Raw genomic sequence first — 27,231 nt, forward strand, 5'->3', positions numbered from 1 at the left:
TCAGATCTCACAAGCTGTGTGTAGACGTCATCAAAGGTTCTAAGCAGGGAAATGCTACAATCTCACACCTTTCTTGAGCATTCTCTGTGTACCACAGAGTCGCAGGTCCTTGATGTAAATTCATGAATTCTATACTGAGGAGTCATTATTATTTTTCCCATTTTCCAGACGAAGAAATGAGGCTCCATGAGGGGGCGGCGTCTTCCTCAAGGTCACTCTAACCCAGTCTTCTGGCTCCAGACTCCAGGTTCTTTCCACTACCCCACTCAGTTTGGCCTCCACAGGTAAATATAGTCCCCTTAGCATCAACAGCAGGCCTAGGCATAAGCCCTGAAGCTCAGCAAGGAGCTGGGAAGAAGTCCAGGGCTCGGCAGACACCTACTTGCCACTCTGAGTAAGTGGAAGTGGGGGAGTCACCTAACCCGCAGAGTCTCTCCCCACTCTGGTGCCCTGATCATGTACTGGGTAGGACTTTGCCAACAGGCAGAGCTGTGTGTAAATTACAGCTCTGCCTATAAATTGCACACATATATCTCTTCACATATTAGCTGTGTGACCTTGGGCAAATTGCTTAGCCTCTCTGTGCCTCAGGTTCCCCCTCTGAAAAATGAGAGACATGACAGAACTTCCCCTGAGGACTTGATATAAAGATTAAATGAGTTCATACGACGTGAATTATACCAAGCACACAGCCATTCTCCCCAAGTGTCGTGGTAACCAGGTGGTCAACAAGGATCTCCTGCTGTTGAAGAGAATATGCTGTTACTATCAATTTTCCTCCTCTTCTCTCTAACTTACCCCAACCCCACATTTATCAACAAGCTGTGTGTCTTCAGGCCCTGTTCTGTGCCAAACACTGCAAGATACAAAGGGCAAAATGACAACCACAAGGGACAAGGACCCCGTCGTTCAGAATTTGAGGCTTCTTAGGAAAGATGACAAAACAGTATTTGCAGGACAGGAGGTGAGGACCCAGGGAAGAGGGTGAGGGAACCTAGCTAGGACAGCAAGCCTATCCCAGTCTGGGGGCCAAGGATCCATCCCTGGGTGCCTGTGGAAGACCCCCCATGTCTCTCTGCATGGCAGTGGGTTCTGAATTCCAAGCAGGCCCTTGGAGTGAGTTGACATGTTAGCACATAGTAGGTTACTTGGCTCAGCTAAGACTACCCACAAAAGTATCAGATAGCCCGACTGATACCAACAGAGAGACTCAGGCACCCGTAGGTTGTTGAAGAGGAAGTTATTTTAGGAAAAGAGAAACTTGACATTCTGCAAAACCCATCAGGGGCCAGGAGATGGGGTCCTTGTCTACCCATTACAGTTTGTTCCTAATCAGACCTGTTTTCAGAATATGGTGCTGGACCACAGCTTATAGATGCTCAGAAACCTTGGTGATTTTGACCTCCTGTGTAAGGAGCCAGGTCAGCCACATTTATGGAATTGGTGGTGCACTTGGCAGCACAGACAAAGCACTCATTATGAAAACGTCCCAGAAGAAGATCCCATTCAATCCCCATGACGAAAGCAGCCCCATGACTCCACCATCACACCCGTTTTACGGATGAGCAAAAAGTCGAAGAGAGTTACAGTAACCTGTCCCAAGCTTGGGAGAGTGGGGCAGAGCCAGCATTTCTCGAGCCCTTGGACACAGGAGCAGCCTGTTGGTCCTCTCACCTACTGCTCTTTGGGTCTATACCTCTGTATGATACCAACACCTCCTTCACGTGCACCAGACGCCTAAAAAGAAACTCCACCAGGCTCAGAACGCTTTGCTACTGAGCCACCCTCGGATGTGACTAGTGATTCTCTAAGCCTGCAGGGTCAGGAAGCCCTGTTTCTTAAAAGGCAGGACAGCAGGCTGTTGGACTGCTATTCAATTGGGGGAAGGAGAAAGGTCACCTCCTCCATGAAGCCCTCCCTGCCATGTCCCCGTCACCCACCCCATGGACCTCCTTGATCGTGCTGCATTCAGTCATTGGTTCCTGCCGGTGACTGACTTAGTTTTGTTTATCTTTGTATCCGCTGCACAGAGCTTAGCACATAGTAGGCACTAAGCTGGATTGACGGCATCCCCTGATCAGGCCCCGCCTCCCTTTCTAGCTGATCTCTGCCAGTTTCCTCCTAGCACTTTGGAGAAACGGAATTACCTGTAGCTCCCACAAATGCACAATGCAGTTACCACAATTACAATTAAACTATCAATCAATCATGTAGTCAATTACATAGTAGCTGCCTCCTGGGAATGTATGTTCCAATGTTCCTAGAGGCAGGGAGTACGTATGCCAGTCCTGTTCACTGATGTTAGGTGCTCAACAAACTTATGGGGCTTTTTAATTTAAAAAAAAAAAAAAAAAAAGTTTTTAAAGACATGAGGTCTTGCTCTGTCGCCGAAGCTCAAGTGCAGTTCACTGCATCCTCAAACTCCTGGGCTCAGGTGATCCTTCCACCTCAGCCTCCCCAGTAGCTGGGACTACAGGCATGAGCCACATCTGGCTAATTTTTAAAATGTTTTTATAGAAATGGGGTCTTACTGTTTTCCAGGCTAGTATCCAATTTCTGGCCCCAAGCAATCCTCCTGGCTCAGCCTCCCAAAGCTCTGGGATTATAGATGTGAGCCACTGCCCTTGGCACTAACTTTTGTTGAATAACAATTTCATGCCCCATATAGGTTGGGTCTACTATTCCCTTTGTCTAAAAAACCTTTCCCTAGCCTTCTCGGTCTCTGAGTCTTCCACTTATCCTTCAAGACCTGGAGCAGCTGTCCCAGCTCCTGGAAGCCCTTCCTAAATACCCAGGTGGCATTCCCTGTTCACTACAGGGTGTGTTACCCAGTGTGCCTCCCTCCGCCCTCTCCCCATCCTGTTGCCCACATTATATTGAGCTCTGCCTGCAGGTCTCTCTCCACTTGAGTGACTGCTTCTGAGCAGGGTTACGTCTGTTTCTTTCTTTTGGTATTTATTCAAAGCACATAACACCCAGTAGGAGCTCAACATGTAGCTAATATTTATTTAGGGCTTACTATGGAGTAGGCACGGGAATTACTTTCTCTACATTATTTTATTTAATTATCAGAACAGCACCTCAAGGCAAGTGATGCTGTCCCCATTTTCCAGACAGGGCCAGTGAGATCTTGGGCTGTTGTCACTTGAGGCCACGATGCTGGCCAGCATCAGACTGGACCCCGACCCCCAGGATCCACTCCCCAGCCTGCATGGCACCCAGCCCTGTCCCCAGCAATCCTGGGGACACCTCCTCCTTGATCTGCTGAAATCCACATGGAAAGAAGTCCCCTCCTTTTCTTTCCTTGTCACCTCTCCAGGTTCCACTCTGCCCAGGGACCTCTGAAGCCATCCATTGTCTTCTCCCGAAGACCCCTTTGTCCTCCCTGTGCAGAGTTCTAGGCCAGCCCTCCTGGGATACTCCAACCGGGTCATTCCCTTTCCTTCCTCCTCTTCCTGCTTTGCTTCCACTTCTCACCCTGCTGACCCAGGGGTTTTCCCATTCAGTCCACATGTATTTGCCACATTGAGCCTCACGTATTTAATGTGTGCCAGATTCCATGTGCAAGGCAGGGAAGCAGTAACATAGCCAGGCCCCATCCTTGCACTATAAGTAAGAAAATAAAAATCTATGGGAGGTGAGGGCTGCTGCTAAGGCCTGATAAAACTTCAGCAGACAGAGAATTTGCAATGATGGGGAGTGGGGCAGCCTTTATTGGGTGGTCAGTTGGGCCTTTCGGAACAGACACCTGTGGGAAAAAGGGCATGAGTCCGGTGCCAAGAGATGCGTGGCCAAGGCAGAGAAACAGTGATGGCAAGGCCCTGAGTGGGCAAGGGACCAGGATCCAGGGACAGAGGGAGGCTGGTCTGGCTGGAGGGAGGAAGGGCAGGAGAGTGAAGCTGTGAGGGGCTGAGCCTGGTCGCTAGGCCATGCAGGAGTGTTCTGTGTCCCCTCCCAACCTTGCTTGCCCAAATAGGTTTCGTGCATCTCACTGTCTCCCTCCACCATTGGATGGCCACTCCCTTAAAAGTCGCTGGAAATGGCCCTGCTTCCTGCCCCGTCCTTTCACAATCTTTTTTTTTTTTTTTTTTGAGACAGAGCCTCACTCTGTCACCCAGGCTGGAGTGCAGTGGCACAATCTTGGCTCACTGCAACCTCCACCACCCGGATTCCAGTGATTCCCCCGCCTCAGCCTCCCGAGTAGCTGGGATTACAGTCACGCATCACTATCACTATGCCTGGCTAATTTTTTTATTTTTAGTAAAAGCGGTGTTTCACCATATTGGTCAGGCTGGTCTCAAACTCCTGACCTCAAGCGATCTGCCGGCCTCGGTCTCCCAAAGTGTTGGGATTACTGGTGTGAGCCACCACGCCCGGCCAGCTCATATTCTTCTTCTTGCTATTCCTCTGCATCGTTATGTGCACATTTGTTATTTCATTCTTTTTCTAAACTGTAACTCTGTGATTAGTTTGCTATTAGAATTTTATTTGCTGTAGTTTAGTTTCGGGGGAAATCCCATGCCAGTCCGGGGTGGTGGGGTGAAAGGCTAGCGTGCTCGGTGGCTCAGGACTGTCTTGGGGGTCACAGTCCTGTCCTGGGTGGGAAAGTGATTTCTCTCTGGGGATTCTTGTTCTGGACGTGGCTATACCCAGGGTTTCTGTTTTCAGTTCTCACCAGGCTCAGAGCTAACCACCCCCCTTCAACACATCCCACTTTCCAAGCTTGGCCAGCCCCACTCTGCCCACCACCCCAGCCCCCTTTGGCATCAGAATCAGGGGCTCCCTGAGATTTCCTGGGCAGCTCCCAGATGTAAGGAGTAAAACCTGCCACCTCACTGCATCTCCTTCCCTCCCAGCCCCGGGGCCGACAGCCCCCATCTAGACCTTTCTGCATGGAGTACTCCAGCTTGGGGCTGAGCAACTCTGTGGCCTGAGAGAGAAGAGCAGGCCCTGGGGGAGCAGCGCGGGTGGCACCAGGTCAGTGCCACCTCCCCAAGTCTGACCCTCACTCTGCCTCACCCCTGCACGTACCCCATCATCAACTCAGGGCACCCTCATTTCCGCAAGTCCCACTCACCCACCAATGTTCGGGGGCTTTAGAGAGCTGCTCCTCCTATCTTCCAAATACGTAAATAGGGTTTCCCTTGCTTAATCCCAACAACCATAGCCTTATTCATACATCCCAAAAATATTCCCTGAGCATCTATGCAGTTCCAGGCACTTTCTAGGCACTGGGGATACTGCAATGAACAAGATAGATATCGTCTGATGTCCTGGGGGAGGTGGGTGGGTAGGGAGAGATTTCAGCTGATAAACGAGAGAATGTGAGGCTGTGATCATGAAAACAAAGCAGGCCAGTGTCATCCAGAGTGACCAGCACTGCTGCCCTGGAGGTGATACGGAAGCTAAGACCCGAACAAGCATTTCTGCAGGGGAAGCAACAAGTGCAAAAGGCCTACAAGCAGAACAAACTAGGTCACTATTTACTTGTGAGGAAGAGCTGAGGCTCAGAGGGGTGAAATCACTGCCTCAGGTCATGGAGCATAAGCAGCAGAGAGCTGAGATTCAAACCAAGGGCCTTCTGATGCCACAGCCTGTTCTCTTCCCACTTTGCTTCTGGTGGGACGAGGGCCCCAGGACAGCAATACCGATGGATGGTCCCTAATCCCAGGCACAGCAGTCTCTCTGGATTGGGCCCCAGCCTTCCTGTCCACCACCGTCAGTCACACCAACCTCCTGGAGGTCCCTCGTGCAGCTTCACGCCTCTTTGCACTTGTACGTGTGATTGCCATGCTGGGAATGCCCTCCTCTGTTCCCCCACCAGTTGTGATCTTTTCCCCTGGTCTTTGAGGGTCAGCTTGTCCCCAAAGCCTTCTGAGACACTGCAAGACTGAAATGAATACTTCCTACCCTGGACTCCCACAGCCCATGTCTTCACTATGTCCATTTATTCATCAAATAAGCATTGCAGACCTACCATGTACCAGCTCTGTGGCCCGAGAGAACAGAGCAGGCTTGCTTAGCTGTGGGAACTGACAGCTGTGAAAACCGACGCACCAGACAAGTTCAGACACGAAACAGCAATTCAAAACACGGAAGTGCCACAAGAGGATGAACACAGGGACTGTGGGCACACGTAGTGGGGAAAGCCAGACACCCACCCCTCTCCCAGGCTGGTCGGTATGCCCTGGGTCAGCTGTGTACTTGTCAATCTCTCTGATATGATATTTTAAGCCCATCTGCATCCCTTGTACCTCAGCACAGGGCCTGACACAGAGAAGACATGCATTTGAAATTTTATAGCAAGAAAGATATTCGTTTTGATTGAACACCTAGTGTGTGCTAGGTTCTGTTCCAAGTGTTGGAAATACAATGCGAACAGCCCAAATCTCTTTCTTCATGAGGCCTACAGTCCAGTGGGACTATAATGTAATTGCATGAGTTCTTTACATTGCTAATTAATTAATTCACATGCCAAGAAGATAGAGGCTGGGAGCAGGAAGTGAACAGGCAATAGAATGTAGCAAAACTAGATACATGGCCAAAGCAGAATTCTTGACTTTCCCCACCTTCCTGCATCATCCCCCGCCACCCGCCGACACACCCCAACCTGCTCCTGCCTCAGTTGCCCATCTCAGTAATGAACATCAATAGTCATCAATTTCTTCCCAAATATCCCGATTACCTTCACTTCTCCCCATCCCGTTGCCATTGTGCTGGTCCAAGCCACCATCACTTCTTGCTTAGAGCTCAGCAGCAACTGCCTTCCTGTCTCCCACTGTCTTCCTGCCTCCAGGGCTGATTCTCTCCTTCCATATCCCACCAGCTTCTTCCAGGTTGTTGCTCATCCTCCAACCTCCCCTCCATGGTCTCCAGGTGCTTGGCCTAACACATTTCCTATTATCGTCTTGGGATCGGCCATGCTTAGTATTTTTCCCCCAAAACTGGCCAATCATCTTACTCACACTTCTGAACCTTTGCACAAACTATTCTCCCAGCCTGAAATGTTCCTCTTCTAAGCTTCCTTTGCACCCTCTAACCACCCCCAGCTTGGCCTAGGTACCTCTTTCTCATTCCTACATCTCAGTTTAAATATCTTGTCCTCAGGGAAGATGTCCTTCAGTCCCTAAGGTTGAGTTTGGTCTCCCTGCCCCATGGCCTCACAATATCCTTTGCATTATTTTCTTTACTTGATGTGGTCATTCTTCACCTGTATACTCCTCTTGCTTGTCTATAGGTTCTTGGAGGCAGGGGCTATGTTTGTCCTGCTCACCATCACCAGGAATTAGCATGATATCTCACAAACAGTAGGTGCTCAATTCTTTGAATGAATAAACTCTGGACCTATAGGAAGTAGAACTTGAAGCAGTGCAAAGTGTCCAAATATCTGCTGTTACATTTACTTGAAATATGACCTTGCAACTTGATAGATGACTTCTCTGAGCCTCTGTTTACTCTCCCTATAGGAAAAGTTATTAATATGCATTTGCAGGATTGTTGGGGAGTTATGTGTGAGAATCTGTGTGAAAATGCCTGGCTCCTAGGATTTACTCCACAAATGCATGGCAGATCTGTGGATGAGAAGTAAATAGCCTCAGTGCAATACCCTTACTCAGAAAGTTCATGTCTTGGGTCAAGACACAGCAGTTAAGACAGAGGCTCTCAAGCCAAGCTGCTGGACTAGATTCCCAGCTCTGCCACTTACTGTCTGGGGAACCTTATGCCAGATAGTTAAACCATTATGTGACTCAGTCTCCCCATCTGTAAAATGGGAATAATTATGACACCTATCTCATAGGATCATTGTGGGATTCCGCTGAGGTCAGTGCCTGGCACAAAGCAAATGCCCAACAAATGATAGCTTTTCACATGGCTGTTAACATGTAACACTGACAATCACACCATAATGCTCATATCTGTGGTCCTTCTAGACAGATGAAGGGACAAATTTCCAGAGAGATTAAATGACTGTTCAAGGTCATATGTGAGGAAATAGCAGCTTTGTGCTTCAAGGCCAGGTCTGCTGCACCCAAATCCCACGTTATTTTCACTACATCAAAGCAGCAGCTCAAAATAGGCCTGTGGCATTTCAGCTAATTTCCTCTAAGCTCTTCCCAAGTAACCAAATGCAGGCATACAAAGCTGCCCCCCTAAGAGTATCCATTTAGCAGCTACTAAGTACTAAGTATGCCTGGTGCGTCCCAACCATCCAACGGGGCTTGTAACAAGCCAGCTCTTCCCAGGTAGCCTTGCCTGGTCAGCAGAAGGAACCTAAGAAGAAGAATTAGATTGGGAAGACCAGCCTAGCCAACATGGTGAAATCCTGGCTGTACTAAAAATACAAAAATTAGCCAGGCATGGTGGCAGGCATCCGTAATCCCAGTTACTCGGGAGGCTGAGACAGGGGAATTGCTTGAACCCAGGAGGTGGAGGTTGTGCCTGAGCCAAGATCACGCCACTGCACCCCAGCCTGGGTGATACAGGCAGACCCCATGAGGAAGAAGAAGAGGAGGAAGAAGAAGAGGAAGAAAAAGAGAAGAGGAAGAGGAAGAAGAAGAAGAAGGAGAAGGAGAAGGAGAAGGAGAAGGAGAAGGAGGAGGAGGAGGAGAAGGAGAAGGAGAAGGAGAGGAGGAGGAGAAGGAGGAGGAGGAGGCCAATTTGGATGTAAAAGAGAGGAGGAGAAATGAGAGAAAACCCACACTTATTGAGTGCCTACTATGTGTCAGGCACTTTACATCTACCATTTAACCCTTACTGTGATCACTCCAGTCATTGTTCATCAAGTGTCTACTATGTATAAAGCTATACTCCAGGTCTCAAAGATATAACAGTGAACAAGACACAGCTGTTGACCTCAAAGAGCTTTCAAATCAGTGAAAGAGACAACACATACACAATTATGTGCTATATGTATGATGGTGGAGGTCTGAATAGGATGGGTGGCTTGGTGGTGAAAAGCAGGGAGAAGCTGGGAGGAGCTTCAGAAAGGAAGAGGTAGGTGCTAAAGTGCCCATTTAACATATGGTAAGACTGAGGCTCTAGGAACTTAACTTGTTTGGAGCTATGCCGTTACTGAGCAGAGTCAAGCTGTGCCCCAGGCCTATTCTCTCTCTGGTAGTCTCTGCACTGTCCATGCTGGAAGCCTAAAAGCTGTTGCTTTCCTCCCCCACCCCTTTCCCTTTTCTCAATGATCACCTGACCAGAAATTAATCAAATGGTGCTAAAGCTGCAGCCACTGTCAGTGGCTAAGATATTAGCAGATTCTGTGGACAAACAGAAGCTTCTGAGCCTCTGTTACTGATTTTTTCTTTTGAGTAAAACCTTCAGAGGTTGGTCTGAAAGCGGGAGGGAGATGAGAAGAAGGGCTCTATCTGCAGTCTAAAGGGATTTTTGGACAGGTCAAAGACAACCAAGGTGACAGCAATAAGTGAGGGCAAGCCTCTTTGGCTCATGTGACTACCCCCAAGCATCTCTCCACTCCCCTCAAAAGGCCTAGCCTATCTAAGAGGACTTGGTGCCTGCCCCTCACCTTTGCTTCAAGGACAGAAGCCTTGAAAATCAGCCACCTGAGCCACTGGCTGAACTTGCTAGGTTCCCTGCTGTATGGGATCAGCAGATCAGCCCTCCCCATTCCAATACCCATCCCCATCCTCACAGGACAAGAAACCAAAGTGGAGAAGTCTTCAGTCTGCAAATAGAGCTCTTGCTGTACCCCAAAGGTACCTTAGCAGAGGTTGCAGAAACCTTGGTTCTGTTCTCCAGACACCAGGAACCTCTCCCAGATACCAGAAGCACAGCAACTGCCCCTCATAGGAGCCTTTGGGTTCTGAGACAAGAACAGAGTGGTAGAAAGGAAATTTTGTGCTGGGCGAAGAAACAGGTAGTTTTTCTGTCAAAAAGAATACACTGGTCGTACCTGCAGACCAACTCTGAGCTGAGAGAAGGAAGTTAGGCAATGGACTTTACACCAAAGAAAGACTGTTTTTAGTTCACTCATCTTTTATATACTCTCTGATAATCACCACATCACTGAGAAATTGTCAAGCAAATAATCTCAAGAAAAAAAGTAGAGGGAGAGAGAAGAAAGTATTGAATAATTGAGTTATGGGATTGAAACATCTCAACTCCCCCTGCCTCAATTGACTCATCATACTCACATCCTCTCCAGGGTCTCCCCCCCACCGACACACACACACACACACACACACAAAATATCAAAAACATGCAAAAACATGCACCCCCATCATGCCTCATGTGCTCTCACTCACTTAACTATAAAAGTGATCAGAGAAAAAAATGTAATCTGTAGCAGCAGAAATTAATGTGCTTCTTTCTACCAGAGGTCACATTAAGGAAAAGTTGCACATAAGAGAAATGAGAGGCGACACTGTAATTAACCCACACACAATGATTCTTCTGAGGAAGAGGGGAGGGTTTCGGTGTTCCAGTGTTCATAGAAGGAAGATTTTTTATCTCTTCCAAACCAGTTTATGAATGACTTAGGATACTTAGAAGGATTCACATTTCACCCACTTCCCCTGAGAACATGTTTATCCCTGAAATGAAAATCATTACTCAAGCCCCAGCTACGAGTCGCCCTTTTGCACCCTTTTCCACGAATAATCTTTCCAAAATGTCTGCTTGTAGAAGCAAGATTTGGAATTTCACGGAAAACTACAGAGACACAGACAGAGCAATGCACACCCCCTGGTAAGCCAGAGAGAGACAGAGAGGAGAGAGGAAAACCGAAAGAAGATACAGCTAACGGACCAACAAAATAAATCCCCAGCAAAGAAAAGTGAAAACAATGATTTAAAAAACACGTAAAGACGTGTTTGTAATTACCCGTCCAGGTTACATGCTCGCCGCTTCCAGGCAGAGAAACGGCTCGTTGAAGTTTTGTGCCCGTCTGACTGTGATGGGAGGGTTGTATTTGAAGCTCTGGGCACGTAGAGATGGAATGAGAAGGAGGCTGAGCTGGAAGAAACACCAAGGGGGGAGGGAAGGGGAGAGAGAGAGAGAGAGAGAGAGAGTGTGTGAGAGAGAGAGAGGGAGGGAGAGGGAGAGAGCTATCTCTAGCTACGCCTTCCTCTAAGCCCCGGGAGCCCAGGAGAGCGCTCATTTTAGGATTTGGGAGAGGGGTAAAAAGAGGAAAGGCGGCCCCCGCTCTGCGCTGGCCTTGCTGCCCCAGGGAGGGAGGACTCTGGCCCGCGCCCCCCTCCTGGAGGGCGGCCCTGGGAGCCGGGGAGCGCGCGGAGCGGGCGGCGCAGGGAGCTGTCCGGTTCAGCACCACCCGTAATGCAGTAGGTGGGAGCGCCTCCGCGGGGGCCCAGCCGGCAGCGAGTGGGGGGCAGGCGCGCGGCCCACCCTGCAGCAAGACGCCGGCTCCCTCGTTTCCAGGAGCTTTGCAGATAGCGGGAGGGAAACCCGCCTCGATTCTCCGGGAGAAACCCCCTCTCTCCCCCACTTCGCCAACACTACCCCCGCCACCAACAACAATAAGCGCCACCGCCGCTCGTCCTGCCGCCGCCGCCGCCGCCGCCGCCGCCGCGCCTGCCCGCCCTGCCGCCGCCGCCGCCGCCGCCGCCGCTGCCCGGGCAAAACCATGGAAAGCGAGACCCCCGCACCTGTGCAGCTGAGCTCAAGGGCTTACAGAATACTGGGAAGTCTGGTCTGAAACGAAAGCGCCGAGACCCCCCAAGGAAGAGAACTGGCGAAGCAAAGGATTTTCATGGCGCAGGCCGCAGAGCCGAGAACGAAGACCGAAGGTTGCATCTCGGCTCTTACAATCTCTAACTGTCTAGGTCCCGACCATGAGAAATGGTGTTGAGAATTCGGCTGTTCCCTGGTTCACTGTGGAAGCCATCTCCAAATTAGCTATCACATATGGAAACTGGAGACCAGAATTTTAGAAAAAGAGATTAAGGCATCTCACTTGGGGGGGGTGGGGGGTGTCTTTTTATTTTTTTTTCTTTTTTTTTTAAAAAAAAAAAAAAACACTGCAACTGGAACAGTTTCTGATCTCAAAAGGCAAGCCTCTTCCCGTGTGATCTTTATAATTTACACTCTTTTCCGTGAGCTTTCTTACCTCCCTTTTTTTATAACTCTCCATATTCTCTATTCATACATATATCCATTATATTAGTAGTGGAATAATTTTTATTTTTATTTTATTTTTATTTTTTTTTTGGCTTTAGTACTTGCACCCTCACACACACTCTCCCGAGAACCAGAAGTCGGTTGGGTGTTTATATAATGAAGAATTATGGGGCTGTTTGATCGAGGTGTTCAAATGCTTTTAACCACCGTTGGTGCTTTCGCTGCCTTCAGCCTGATGACCATAGCTGTGGGAACCGACTATTGGCTCTACTCCAGAGGGGTTTGCAAGACCAAAAGTGTCAGTGAGAATGAAACCAGCAAAAAGAACGAGGAAGTTATGACCCATTCCGGATTATGGAGAACCTGCTGCCTAGAAGGTATTTGACTTCCCATCTCCTCCCCCCCTCCACCCCACCCCTCCCTTTTCACTCCCCCCCCCCCACCCTCCTCCAAATAAGTCCCCTTTACATTCCACCATTTTCTTAGTTCACTCCTTCCACCACCGATCAAGGTTGGTTGGGTTAGTTTCAGAGGAAAAAAAAATCAATAAGCAAAACCCATACTCTACTCCCTTGCCTCCACCACCCCTCTTCCCCTCAAACATCCTCATTGGAATAATCTATGACATGGTGAAAACGACAAGAGATTGTCTTTAAAAGTCAAAGGTGTTCTGCCTGCTTTGGAGTCATTAGGATTTACCATCCGATTTAGCATTGCCATCTATGAGAGGGTAAAATAATTGCTTCTGTCTATGCTGTTTCTCTTTTCGCAATGAAGAATTCAAAAATGCTCTTCCCTTTTCCCTCCTCTTCTCCTTACTCCCCAAAAGTCCTAGATGCATCACCATCTGCAAATCTCCTTATTTAAATAAAAAGAATATGTTGTTTCTAAGAATCCTTACGTGGTAAATCCTAATTATTCCAGGATCTCAAGCTGAGTTCAAGAGCATTTCGTAATGTCTATGAGCCACACAGATCGTTCGAGGTGGCTGGCTGCGTGTGTGTATTTGTGTGTTTTAACGTTTACAAAGTCTAAAAATACATACGTCTCTCACAGGAAACAAGCCCAAGTTCTAATAAACAGCAATTCACTTGCGGGTTAGGCTTCCACAGAGTGACATGTCTGTTAGCCAGAAGCTAGTAGAGTCAGCATTGCAGCCGGCTTGAGAATCAGACATTGTGCAGGCAGGCAGAGAGGGAGGGAGGTGAGGGCATGGGGAGGTTGAGGGGGGAGTGGGGGTGTCAGCTGTTTGCCTTGATCTTGCGGAGTGTTGAGGCATGTGTGTCTGTGCTGTGAGCACAGGGGCCGCCACAGTGTAAAGGCTGGGGGATCAGGCTATGGATGAAGGCATGTACTTCTGGGACACATTAATAAGCACAGAAAAAAACTCCTGTGGGTCATCCAACCTGCATTTGGCAACAGACTTTAATATGAGGGACTGTATTTGAATGGCTATATATGTCTGTGTGTGCAAGCTACAGCCACCCATAGAAAGACGAGCACAGAGAGATACATATGCTTCCGTGTGGGGGAAAAAAAGGCTTATGTGTTTTGCTTCTGATATGAACCAATACTGGAGGCCATCTGAGGCAGCGTCGGGAAGCAGGGACTGCAGGATTGTTTGTTAAGCTCAACATGGGATGGTGATGCAAGGAGTTGAGACCAGGGGATGGGGGAGAAGAGAGAGAAATGGGTGGGTGAGGGAGAAACTGATGTGGCCCCAGGGTCTAACCCAAACTGAGCAAAAGCCACTCTTTGGGAAATGATTACATCTGGGAAAGAGCACAAATCCCATGCCCCCCTCCCAACATTCTTGGTGCAAACGGTTGAGTGATGGCTGAACATGTTTTGAATAGCTAAGTGACTTCATTGAGCGATGGTCTATTTGACGCATACTGCATTTGGTGCCCTTTCTCAATCCAAACTGCTGCCTTTAACATATTCTGCAGAGGAGCTCTATGCTGAATACTATATGTTCTTCCCCAGCCAGAGAATCAATATCAAGAAATTAATAGGGACTGTTTTAAACACACGCACACACACACCCCCTCCTTAAAAAAATGAAAAGCCTTTCATACAGCTAGTCATTAACAGTGGGAAGACTTCCATTTAATTAAACATTTATGACAGACTTTTATTCCAAAAGAGAAGAAAAGCAAAGTGAATGAGGACCGCTTTAGGGAAATGATCATAGTGGCAATTTGCTTTCCTTGGATTTTAGTTAGATGGATGAAGGGAGATAGGTAGCCAAGAGACTAGAGGAGAGACAAGACATTGTTTTAGTGTAAATACACCCAGAAATGGGTGGGTTGGCATAAATATACTTTTCTAAATCTGCGTTTTATTTCCAAATTCTTAATATTGTGATCTTTTAAACATTGTGTAATTCCCAGAAGGCAAACAGACTAGAGGCAGTTTTATATCACCCATGCATTAAGAAGGCTTAAGTATTTTCATTAAAATTCCATCTGTTTGATGTCCACATCCCCAAATGTGCTGCCCACCCCCTTCAACTTTCTCTCCAAGCTGCACACTCCCTCTCTCCCTGAATCGTCTGTAAAGGGTTAGAATTGCAACACTTCCCAAGGATTGTGTGATGCACACAGGCACTGTGGGTTGGGCCACACTCCCCAGCGGGGCCTCACTGCCCCGGGGCAGTACTGTGGGGCCCTGCCAGGCTCTCCTCAGGGGTGATACTCCCTTTCCACTTGTAGCCATGGCCGGGGCAGGAAGGGCTGGAGCTCCGGGCCTGCTTTTGACCTGGCCTTTAATTTCCAAAGCCTCTGTCAACTGGAGCTTTGCAGGCCTGGGACCACCTTAGGAAGATGGGCCTTGGCCACTTAGCAAATGGTTTGGAGACTGTAAGCCTCTTATTTTCAAAGACTGCACTGATCTCCAAAGGCTGTAAGTTCAGTTGTTTCTGGAAGTTGGCATAGACAGTCCTTGGGGGCTGGCAGTGTGCTTGCTTTTATGAGCACTCACGATGGGGGTGCTTTCTATGGAGATCAAGTTGTTAGTGCTTTGGGTTCCCTCAACTTGTGTTTTTTTGTGTGTTTGAAAAATTGGACTTTCAAAAAAGATCCCCCCACCCCCTACCCCTTAACCACTGGATCTGTGTTTTCTGCCCAATCTGGAGAAGTTGCAAACAGAATTCACGTCGTCTTTCTAAGATGCCACTAATGACTCCAGATGAAAAACAACCCTGTCGTCCTCTGATCTCTTTTGCTCTCTGGTTTTCATTAGTGCTTTTTGTCTCCCGAGGTGATTATTTTCGTTCACCTCTTGATGAAAATAAGAATAGGAAAAAAAAGTCCTTGCCTCTAAGGCTGCTTTTGAAATTAACTAGTCTGCTGAAGAATGAGAAGAGACATGGCCACCTGTTAGGGACAGGCACAGGGGGAGGGGGAGAAGGGCCAGGGGAAAAACCACCACCCTTATTTTCTCCCTCTGCAGACCGAAAAGTCTGTGTGTGTGAACTTGAAATCCCTAGCAGGCTGGTGTCCTTAGGGGGATTTGAGGAGCATGGGTGGGAGAGGACAGTGTGTATGTGGATACAGGTAGGTGGGGAGTGATAGAAGTTCGTGAACTTTTCAAGAAAGCTGAATTAAGAATCTGCATGGAGAGATGAATTGGCTCAGAGAATTATGCTCAGAGAAGAAGAGTTCAATGAAATCTACAACAAGATGCTAAAACAGCTTGTTCAAGCAAGGTGTCTCGAGGCTGCCTGGTGACTTGCTGCTCAGGATATTAACCTCTGCTGTCACCTAAAGGAAACATCGTCTCCAGGGACAGCGAGAAATTCACTCTTGGTGCTTAGTCTCTCCTATGCCTTCCTCCCTTCTGTTCTGGCTCTGTGGCTCCCCCAAAGGATTTCCAGACCTGCAGAGGTCGAGCCAATAGCAGGCATAATGTGGTCTGTAGAGGAAGCAAACTCCGTATTTTCTCTCCCCCTCTGTCCGTTTTGCCTTACTGTGAGGCAGAACAGAAATCTTACTCTCTGTCCAGGCTGTCAGATTCCCTCTGCTGAATATCTCAGCTCCTCATCCATCAGTGGCTTCTCTTGTCTTGCCCCCACCAGGATGCTTGCTCATGGGGGCTCTGCCAGCCACTCTACATCTTTGCTCTCTTTGAGCAAGAAGTATCTCAATGGTCCCAAATTGTCTTTTCCAAGTTCATGACGGCCTGCGAGGTGATACAGTGCTCCACACTCAGCTCAGCCATGGGTCTCTTATTCTGCAGAAAAAGAAAAAGGATGCATCTTTTATTTTAGGAAAGCCAATAGCCTTTCCCAGACACGCTTGCTTTCTAGCATGGGTGGGCTGAATTTGGAAGCTACTAACAGGTCTTCACACTGTGCAAGTATTGCTCCATAATTCCCAAGATAATTTGACTTTCTTTAGGTACTTTGCACACAGGAAGTGCATAAGAAATATTTATCAATGGATTGATGCAGAAATTCTTAAAATTACCGAGATGAATGCAAACATCATAAGGACATGTGACAACCAAGTGATCGAGAGAGAGAGAAAGAGGGAGGAGAGTGGCGAGAAAGGGAGAAGGAGAGAGGGAGAGAAAGGAGAGAGGGAGAGAAGGGGGTGCAGAAGTCAGAATGATTTGTTTGTTCTTCCTGGAACTTCTTTTTTTATAAGAATAATAATGAGTCATGAATTCACTATTATAAGATAAGTGAATTCAAAAGGAGTCAGTCATTGAGGTTGCACAGCTCCTAATTGGCTATAGTGAAGGCACATTACTCAAGGAAAGGTAAAGAAAAACGATCCATGCACACAGCCTCTATAGGAAAGAAAAAATAATAATCAATTGATTTTCTTCCCTTTTCTGCTTTTAAAGTATACCAAAGTTCAGTGTGAAATCAATATTCCCTAGAACAGACACCTCTGAGCAGAGAGGAGGCCTTAGAATGGCCCACCCCTGCTTAGCTCCAGTAGAACCTTCTACTCTTTCACAAACCTCCCATCCAATTCAAAGAACCCTGACAACTTTCCCTCAGGCTTGGGTTCTAATCAGCAGCTTTTCCATACAGCGAGGCCTAGCATTCCCAGCCATTCTCACCGTGTTAGCCAAACCTGACTCCTCTACCTGGAGACCTGGTCAGTTCACACCACACTCCCTGCCCTTGCTTCCCCTTTCCGGGTGAGCTGAATGAGGCTCACAGGAGTGAACAACACACCAAAGTCATGTAGCAGGCAGTGGCTGAGCCAGAACTTGAATCCAGTTCCTTATGACTCATCGAGCTACATTGTCCCCCTATCCCGTGCACTCTGAAAGCCTCCAGAGGAACTCTGGGCAGTAGACCCGAGCCAAGGTGGCCTCCCACTTATATTCACGAACAAGCACTGTTCTATCCAGTCTGCTTTTTGTTGAGCATCCCTCACTGAGCACTCAACCTGAGCATCTCAGGAAGAACGAGTCCCAACCCTGTCACTCCCCTGCATACCCCTCCCTCCTAGCTGCCATCTTGAGCCGCTTTGCACCTTTCAGGGTGACAACGACTGTGCCCTGGTCCACACCGCCTGTGAGCTGAGTAGCTGAGTCTAAGGAAATGCAGCAGTCAATTTCTAACCCCGAACTTCAGGCCACACTCACCATGTGCCTCTTTATTTTGTCCTTTCATTTTGGAGATGTCCTCAGTGTAAATGATCTGTGGGTTTATGTTTTCAAGCATTTTCAGAAAATAGCAAATTTACGTCCTATGTAACTCACTGAAGTTTTCAGATGAAGTTTTTGTGGTCTCGTTGAAAGAACTGATGCCACACAGACCTGGGTTTGCTTCCTGCACTGCAGCCTTGTGTGATCTGGGGCAAGTTACTCAACCCCTCTAACCCTCAAATTCCTTATCTGGAAAAAAAGGAGGCATAATCTCCTCCTCAAAGGGCAGTTGCTGGCTTAGGGATTAAATGAGTGGATGTCTGTCCTCCCTTTTCTCAGACCACCTTATTTGAAATTGCAATCAGCAATCTCCACCTACACTCCTCATCCATCCCCCTTTGCTGTTTCATTTTTACAGAATGCTTACTGCCTTGTAGCACGCTCTGTCCTCTACTCATTATATGTGATGTCTGTCTCTCACCACTAGACTGTCAGCTCCATGAGGGCAGGGATTTTCATCTGTTCTGCTCATTGCTGTGCCCACAGCAATCATGACAGTGCAAGAAGTCAATCTACCTTGTTAATAAATGAACCCATGACTACTGCCTGCTACGGTGTGGGTGTTCGGAAAGGGTGGTCCCTCCATACTGCCAAAGGATTATTTTTCCTGCATGGTGAGCTGTGGTGGCCAAAGCATTATTTTTTTTTAACATTCTAAAAAATAAATAATGAACTCAATACAGAAGAAGGAGTGAGAGAAAAGATGGAGAGATAGAAGGAGGGAGAAAGAGATGGAGAGAAAGAGAGAGAGGGAGAATGACAGAATGCATAAAGGACAATAATAAAAAAGATAATGGAAACAAAAAGTGCTTGGAGAGAAAATAAATGCCTGAGAAGGAAGTGCCAGGGGTGCAAGTCCTCTAAATAGATCCTGGCCACACCTTCCTCCCTCCACACCATCTAAAGTGTCTGTCACCGATCCTGGGGGAGAGCTTCCCTTGAGTGCTCACTTTCAGGTCGAGAGGAGGAGAAGATATAGATCCAGACTGATAATGCAAGAAATATGTTATCAAAATGTAATGTCTCCTTTTAACCTCAAATATAAGTATTTTGGTCAAAAACCCATATTCAAATGCAATAGGCATTGTAAGTTTCCACATTAGCTCGCAGCCAGAGATGGGGCAATTCCTTCACTCATTTATTTTATTGGTGAAATCTTTCATGAGCCCCTATAAAGCGTCAAGCACTAGGCCAGGAGGTGAGGACATCATAGGAAGCAGTGTCCTTCAGGGTCACTGCTCTTGGTGAACTCCGATTCACATCATTTGAATCCCAATTCACATAATCTCACATATATATAAATTACAGCTCTGATAAGTGCTATTCACAGGAGATGCATGAGACGTGAGCTCACAATACTGGGATTGTAGCTAACCAGGGAAGGCTTCCCTGAGGAGGTGAGATGGGAGTGAAGATCTGAAGGATGAATAGGAGTTAACCCAGGTGAAGAGAGGAAGAAAGCACGTTCCAAGTTGGAGGGCAGCATGTCCAGAGATGGGTGAGGAAGGAATGAGACTAGTACAGAGAGAACACCAGGGTGGATAGGAAACTGAGAGGGGTGGGGGGTGGGGGAGTGGCAGGGAGGTGATGCTGGATGGGGCGGGAGGGGCAAGTGGAAGTGGTCAGGACCTAAAGGGCTTTGTTAGTCTTATTAAAGCGTCGCGTTCTGTTGTTTTTTGGCTTCTCGCTTATAAGCTGTATGACCTTGGGTTAGTCGATTCTGTCTCTGTGACTTATACTTACTTTACAGAATGGGGATAAAAATACCTGCCTTTATAGTTGTTGTAAGGATTGGAGCAGCTGTTCCCTTTTTTTTTTTTTTTTCTTTCTTTCTGCCTTTTTTCTTTTCTTTTCTTTTTTTAAGAGACAGAGTCTCACTCTTTCACCCAGGCTAAAGTGCAGTGGCATGATCGTAACTCACTGCAGTCTTGAACTCCAGGGCTCAAGTGATTCTCCTGCCCCAGTCTTTGGAGTAGCTGAGATGACAGACACAAGTCACCACACCTGGCTCATTTTTTTTTTTTTTGAGACGGAGTCTCGCTCTGTTGCCCAGGCTAGAGTGCAATGGCGTGATCTCTACTCACTGCAAGCTCCGCCTCCTGGGTTCACGCCATTCTCCTGCCTCAGCCTCCCAAGTAGCTGGGACCACAGGAGCCCGCCACGGCGACCAGCTATTTTTCTTTTTTTTTCTTTTTTTGTTTTTTGTATTTTTAGTAGAGACGGGGTTTCACAGCGTTCGTCATGTTGGTCTCGATCTCCTGATGTCGTGATCCACCCGCCTCGGCCTCCCAAAGTGCTGGGATTACAGGCGTGAGCCACCGCGTCCGACCCCACACCTGGCTAAGTTTTAAGTTTCTTCTAGAGATTGGGTGTCACTATGTTGGACAGGCTGGTCTCAAACTCCTGACCTCAAGTGATCCTCCGACCTCGACCTCCCAAAGTGCTGGGATTACAGGCATGAGCCACCGTGCCCGGCTCCTTTCCTTCTTTGCCATGCTGCTTTTGCTTCCACACCGATCTGAATACAGTGGTTTCTTAGGCTTCTCAACTACCCATGACAGTTCAGAGAAGGGTGGAAATAGACTCAAATAACTTTCAATCAACTAAATTTAAAAATGTGTTGATAGTGGATGCCCACCCTGTGTGAAACTTAGGTAGGCAGTGGTGAACAAATTCCTAACCCTGCTTCCAAGACCCTCCAGGGGAGGCCTAGCAGGGACCCTAAAGAAAAAGAACCTTGCAAAACGGTGCTGTTTCATCCTAGACATTTGAGACAGCCCTATAGCCTAGTGCCACCTCTTCTTATTACCCTCCCACAAATTCAGAGAGATTCTTGGCATCTTTTACCATCAGTTAGGATTATTGAGGATTTCAGCGGCAATTTGAATGAGGCTCAGTTATAACACCAGACTTTTTGAAAACAGGAATAAGAGAGATGTTAACTGTGCTCCCCAATGCTAGGAAATGCGTGTCACCAGCTGTGGGATTGCTGGTGAACTGCGATGGCCTAGCCAGCCCCCAGTCCTTTCTCCTGGGTACATAAAAGGCTTTATTCTCCCAGTTCCGTATTCGCTCAGTTCTAAGACACAGCTAATTGTAAAATGACCTATCTACCAAAAAACAGCCTTCAGGGCAGAGGGCGACAAATTTAATGTTCCACATTAATTATAAAATACACTCTAATTTCAAAAATCTTGCAACTTAAAATACATGCCTTAGAATCAAAAGAAGACGGTCAGCTATCTTGCTAGCAGGAAGAAACGTAGGCAGGGTGCTAAGAGAGCCCAGAGGATTTCTCCAGCATGCAGCTGGTGCCTGCCCCGTGACTCAGGAAGCAGCATAGAGCAGAATGTGGCCTTACCAGCAACTTGCTTGAGGAGGAAAAGGGTGATGGTTGCTCTTTTCCAACAACTGTTCCCGAGTTTTTGCCAGGTACTGTGTGGGACTCTAGGATAGAGTTGAAAGACTCAATCTCTGCCCTCAAGGAATTTAGTCTAGTAGAGGAGATACCCCAGTGAACAGACGATGATAACTGCAGAGCATGAAATGTACGTACAGGGGATTCTGGGAGCACAGGGATTGGGGAGGAAGGGATGCCAGGGAGGACTGAGTTCTCAAGGATGCAAAGTATGGGTGAGCAAGCTAAGGAAAGAAAGAGTACTTCAGACAGCAGGAACAGCATGTGCAGAAACAGATGCCCATGTGTTGGGCATTGGCAATGCCAATGGTCCCATGGAAGGTAGAAAGCAGACAGGGATGAGGCTGGAAGGCAGCATAGATATGACCCCAAAGGCACAGAAATGCCTCACAGAGACATTTGTGTTTCAGCATGAAAGAAAAGGGAGGCCCAGAAAGGTAGGAAGCCAGGTAGGATCGTCACAACTGGCTTTTCCACTGTCTAGGTCACAGGTTGTTGAGGGCTTAATGGATGGGATGAGGAGTGGGTTGGGCTGGTGAGACTTGCTGAGCAGGTGACAAGGTGGTTGCAGTGACCAGGTGACTTGCACTAAGTTAGACGTAGTAAACAGAGAGTAAAGGGGAGAAGGGAGATTGTAAGTGATGTACAATAGAGTGATGTCCTGTCTCCCCTTCTCTTCTCACTTCCCAGCATAACAAGCATGACTGAACACATACTATGTGCTAGGCCCTGCCATTACAAATACGTGGCTACAGAAAGCCTCTATTCAAATATCACCTTCTCAAGGAGCCTTCCTGACCAGCCTGTCTACAGTAGCCCCCCCAGTCCTGTCCCCCTCTTTAACATTATTTTTCTTTTTTTTTAGACAGAGTCTCGCTCTGTTGCCCAGGCTGGAGTGCAGTGGTGCAATCTCGGCTCACTGCAGCCTCCATCTCCTGGGTTCAAGCGATTCTTGTGCCTCAGCCTCCCGAGTAGCTGGGATTACAGGTGCATGCCACCATGATTATCTAATTTTTGTATTTTTAGTAGAGACGGGGTTTTGTCATGTTGGCCAGGGTAGTCCTGAACTCCTGACCTCAGGCGAGCCACCCACCTTGGCCTCCCAAAGTGCTGGGATTACAGGCATGAGCCACTGCGCCTGGCTTCTTTTTTAACTTTCTGTTTTTATTTTTTTAGCACATACATGTTTCTGACCTGAGTCCCCCTATAAGACTGGAAACCCCATGAGGGCAGGGACAATGTCTGCCTTGTCCATCACCATCTCCCCAAAGTCTTGTCTAATGTCTGGCACTAAGAAAGTGCTTGGGAGCTAGGTGTCAAATGAACGAATAAAGAGATGGGGCCTGGCCTCAGGGAGTTGCCCACCTAGTGAAGGAGATGGGCTTTTAAATAAAAACTCCAGGCATCCATTGACCAGTCTTTTCTCCTAAGCTTGGCTGAAACCACATGCTGAAAAACCCTTGATAACAAGCAGGTGTTTCCCCTGCAACCTGGGAGGTCCTCTGGGGTGCCTCCTGGGCCCCAGCTTTGCTATAAAAGCTGATAAGTCACTGCCTGCTGGGAAGCAGTCATCTTTTCTCTCGATTGCAATCCTTGTTAGTTACCTCCGGGCCCAGAGGCACTTACTTAGCAGCCCTGGGTTTGCCTTTGCAGAGTGCCGTCCCACTATTGACATATTCATTCACTATATTCATTCACTCCCTCCTGAACTTCTTTGACCTTGGGTAGCCTTCCTTCTGCTAACAAGCATGCCAAGGATCAGGTACAAGATCCCAGGTGCACGGTTGCTGGAGCCTCGTTGTATGAAGAATCCACCCCTTGTTTTGCCAGCCCCTCCATCATGCAACTTCAATGCCCCAGTGCCAGCCTCTCTGACCTTGCACTAGGCAAAACTCACTGGAGACCAGCCACTGCCAACCCCTAGACCAATTCTTATCCCAGTTTTGCCCCATGGCTCTCCTCCTTCATTTTCTCTGCTTAAGGAATGTATGCACTCTTTTCTATCATATTTTCCCCCAACCTGGATCTCTCTATCTCTGATAAGGGACACATTTTATCCTTTCTCCTTCCTGATTTTTCCCTAATGTTGATAGCGCTTGTCTCCAGTTTTCCTCCACCATGTTTGCAGAGTAGGTAATCCCGCAAAACAACTGTTCTGCCATAACTTCAGTACTAATACTAACAGTAATAATAATAGGTAGTCATTCACTGAGCGTTTCCTTTGTGCTAAGCACTGTTTTAGATGCTCTCCAGAGGCTCTTATTTAATCTTCACAATTCTGAAGATATGTGCTGTGATACCCATTAACTCCATCTTAAGAGGCTCAGAGATGTTAAGTAACTTGCCCCAGGTCACACAGCAAATGGCAAAGCTGGGATTCCAACCGAAGCCTGTCCAACCTCAAAACCTGTGTACAGCCTTCTGTGACACTAATTATATCCTTCATTTTCCGTTGGCCCCCAAGTCTATAAATAAATTTCTTTCAGATGTTGAGGGCAATGCTGAACAGAAAGGCTGTTTGTACTCCTTGCATGATGAAGTCTTCAGCATTTTGAGCTTAGATTAGGATATGCTCCTCACCCAGGGCAGAGTGGGGAAAAGTTAAGGGGCTGCCAGATTTCCTCACTGCTTTGAAAACAGACAGTCCTTCAAAATGCAAGGACATTGGTCTCCTTGCAGTTTGTGAAGGCGGAGAAGTGAATACAGATACTCCCTCTCCCCTGCCTTCTGCCAAAAGGCCCCTTTCCCAGCCACATCCTACTTTATCTCCAGGACTTAGTGAGGTCGTCACCTCTGTCTGCTGCCTCCCACCCTGCTCCCTCCCACCTGGGGTCGGCTCCCTCCAGATCCCAACATCTAATACCTTTTATGTTGCTTGTTTCCATTCCTGTGTCTTCCTCTAGATCATGAGTTCCCTCATCTATTTCTTCAACAAAATTTACCAAGTTACTACCATGTACCAGGTGCTGTCCGAGGAAGAGGTGTGAACAAGCATGACGTGTTTAGGGGACCACTTGAGGTTTATACTACTGTGGGAGAACTAGGTACGGGAGAGGAGGTAGGGGAAGGTGTTAGTAACGAGGGATGAGATTGCGCAGAGACCTCATCACAAAGGGATGATTATATGGTGAGATTGCTCAGCGTTTGTTGAATGAATGAGTGAGTGAATACAGAGAAAAAGCTTGACATGTGGGATTATGATGCATATTTAATCTCAGATTTTTCCCATCATCGTCATCATTGTTATAAAGATGCATTCTCTCCCAGCCAGGCCTGGAGTTCATGTCAGCTCACATCTGACAGCCTGGGTTCAAATCCCACCCCTGTCACTTATGAGCTATGCTCCCTTGGACAAGGAATATAGCCTAAGTCTATTTTTCACGTGTAAAATGGGGATAATCATTGTGTCTCCCTCCCGAATTGCTTGTGAAATTTCGGTGGGATGCTCCACATAGAGTGCTTACCGAGGCGCCGGCACACAGCGAGCATTTGACAAATGTCGGGTGCTGTCATTACCAGTGGTGTGTTTATTATTTATGATGCTAGCAGTTGATTGGCAAGCGAGTTGTGCTTGGCCCTCAAATGTTCTACATATTGAAAAGTTTCCCATAAAAATCCACATTTTGGGTTCCCTTGGGGAAAAAAAAAAAAAAACAAGATTTGTGTAACCCTGGGCCCTATCCCTGCTTGGCAGCCATCAGCAAGATCTGGGCAGCAGATGTGTCTTCCATGCGGCAGGTGCCTTGCACTTCCCCCCAAGTCCCCACCGCTCCCGAGTGTCTTACGTGGCTTACATGGCTGCTCCGCTCCACCGTGCGTGGCCGTTGCCTGGCCTCTGTAGGCGTCCAAGTTTGCAAATCCTCCTCTACGCCTGTGGCAAATTAGAGGTAGAGTCTTTGTCTTTTGACAGCTGAAGACAGAACTAAAACGACACCAGCGCAGACAGGGTGTAGCAGCTCACACAGACAGAGGGAAGAAGAGAGCCATGCATCTGTAAATAAATGCATCACTATCCCACATTCCTGAGCAGGGCCTGCTGATAAGATTCAGGTGGAAGGCTAGCCTCATCTACTCCCTTTTAAAGAACCTCCCCAGGGTGAGTTGTTGCTTTTAAAGAGAGAGATGCTCACCCATTTTAGGCCACCTTGGCAGCTTCCCTTTCAGAGGCTGACATTTTCTGACCTTGACCCCAGTTCGGGAAGCACACCCTGTTGGGGTGACCAGCCACGTGGCATGTTTTATTCAATAACTGAATGCCAGGTGCCAGGGCGACAGGCCACGCTGTTGGTGCTGGCTGCAGAGAGATGGGAGGGAGACCTGCTGCAGGACGGACAGATTTACTACTTCTCATTTCTACCTTGGAAGGCTTCATGGAGAAGAGAGAAATTTTCGTTTTCTGGGGAGGAAAAATTGCCCAGTAATTGCCCAGAAAGAATATTAACTTAAAGACCTGTCGTTTGAATCTCAGAGAATGGTCAGACCTGATTTAACTTGATAATTTTTGAATGTTTAATGTAAGCCAGGCTCTGTGCTAGTTCACAGATCACAGAAGCAAATCAGCTGCCAAAGGGAGCCTGCCCTTCCTCTTCCCGGTCTCTCTTGCCGATTTGAATTTCTTTGTTGGATTTTACGCTCTCTGAATTTGTTTGTCTACTGTATGTATTATTTCTGATTGGAATGTGAGTTCCATGAGACCAGGGTCCTTGTCTGTCTTATTGACTTGCCATAGCCCAGGGACTGAGAGCAGTGCCTGGCACACAGTAGGTGCTTAGTAAATGTTTTTTGGGTGAAAGAAGACCCGCCCCTGCTCTGAAGGAGATCAAAGCCTAGAAGAGACAGGCAGACACCAAAACCATTACCAGTGAGCTCAGGGACTCGATGAAGGCACAAGTAAAGGGGAGAAAAGAGAGCAACTTTATTTGAGGAGGTCAGGAAAGAGGTCCTAGAGGCTGGGCCCTCTGCAGTGGGTTCTGCAGGATGAATAGGAGTTCACCAACAGTAGAACAAAGGAGATAGGCCCAAAGCAGATGAAGAAAATGGAATCACCCAAGACTGTTCCCAAAAGGATGAGGTTAAGGAGAGAGCAGAGCACTTGGTCTAGAGCAGCACCTTCAAATTTTAATGTGTACATCGATCACCTGGGGATCTTGCTGAAATGTAGATACTGATCTGGGGCTCCAGGTGGGCGCTGAGACTCCGTTTCTGGTGCCCAGGTGAGGTTGATGCCACAGGTCTGCAGACCACAGTTTGAGATGCAAGGCTTCAGAGCATGACCAGCGGGTTCTGGCAGACAAGGATCTAAATCCTACCCCTGCCACTGGCGGGCTGGGCCTGTTTCTTTGCCTCTTCCATGAGGATAACCACCTTCTTCCCAGGCACCAAATAAATTCAGAGTGCACAGACCTGGGAAAGCCATTAGTTCAGTCCCAGCACCTCTATCAGTCCATTTCATTTCAGCTACTTTTTTTTTTTTTTTTTTTTTTGACAGGGTCTCACTCTGTCACCCAGCCTGTAATGCAGTGGTACAATCATGGGTCACTGCAGCCTGAAACTGCTTGGTTCCAGCGATCCTCCTACCTCAGCCTCATGAGTAGCTGGGACTACAGGTGTGCACTACCACACTGAGCTAATTTTTTTTTTTTTTTTTTAAGAGATGGGACCTTGCTATGTTGTCAAGCCTGGTCTCAAATTGCTGGGCTCAATCGATCCTCTCACTTCAATCTCCCAAAGTGCTGGGATTACAAGGCATGAGCCACTGCACCCACCCCATTTCAGCTAATATTATCATTTAAGGTTAAAGGAGGTGACCAGAGGTATAAGAAGAAACAGTGATTTTCCCCGAGAGCTACTGTTTGAAAGTCTCGCGTGTGCTGGGCCTTGGGCTGAGGACCACGTGTCTGTCACCTCCCCTATATGGCACTCTATAACACGGGTGTTAGGATTCTCATTTTACCCATTAGGCAATAGTGGGAGTGCATGTTTCCCATTGCTGCTGTAATAAATTACATGAACTTAGTGCTTAAAACAACAAAAACCTATTATCT

At 47.7% G+C, this 27,231-nt stretch overlaps 2 protein-coding genes across 5 annotated transcripts in view; one reads left to right on the forward strand and one right to left on the reverse strand.

The window, feature by feature from the left end:
• Positions 1-18,571, reverse strand: part of LOC144331744 (uncharacterized) — a 47,116-nt gene extending 28,545 nt beyond the window's left edge. Inside the window, exons 1-2 of one of the 3 annotated variants that reach the window (XR_013399118.1) lie at positions 11,654-11,903; positions 10,846-10,977 (exon numbers count right to left, since the gene is read on the reverse strand). Coding sequence is in view for 1 of the 3 variants with exons in the window: in XM_077949806.1 (XP_077805932.1) it covers positions 10,846-11,454; positions 14,634-14,817 (793 nt within the window). In the remaining 2 variants the exon portion in view is untranslated. Of the gene's footprint in view, positions 1-10,845; positions 11,455-11,653; positions 11,904-14,633 lie in introns of those variants that run through there. The other 2 variants (XM_077949806.1, XR_013399119.1) reach the window with 2 other exon arrangements.
• The window catches only part of CACNG2 (calcium voltage-gated channel auxiliary subunit gamma 2), a 138,608-nt gene continuing 123,331 nt past the window's right edge, over positions 11,955-27,231 (forward strand). For both annotated transcript variants that reach the window (XM_077949834.1, XM_028827749.2), the window contains exon 1: positions 11,955-12,476. In XM_077949834.1, coding sequence (XP_077805960.1) covers positions 12,266-12,476 — 211 coding nt within the window. In that variant the 5' untranslated portion in view covers positions 11,955-12,265. The remainder of the gene's footprint in view (positions 12,477-27,231) is intronic.

Source organism: Macaca mulatta, chromosome 10 (genome assembly GCF_049350105.2).
Source record: "Macaca mulatta isolate MMU2019108-1 chromosome 10, T2T-MMU8v2.0, whole genome shotgun sequence".
In the NCBI taxonomy this organism is placed as follows: domain Eukaryota; kingdom Metazoa; phylum Chordata; class Mammalia; order Primates; family Cercopithecidae; genus Macaca; species Macaca mulatta.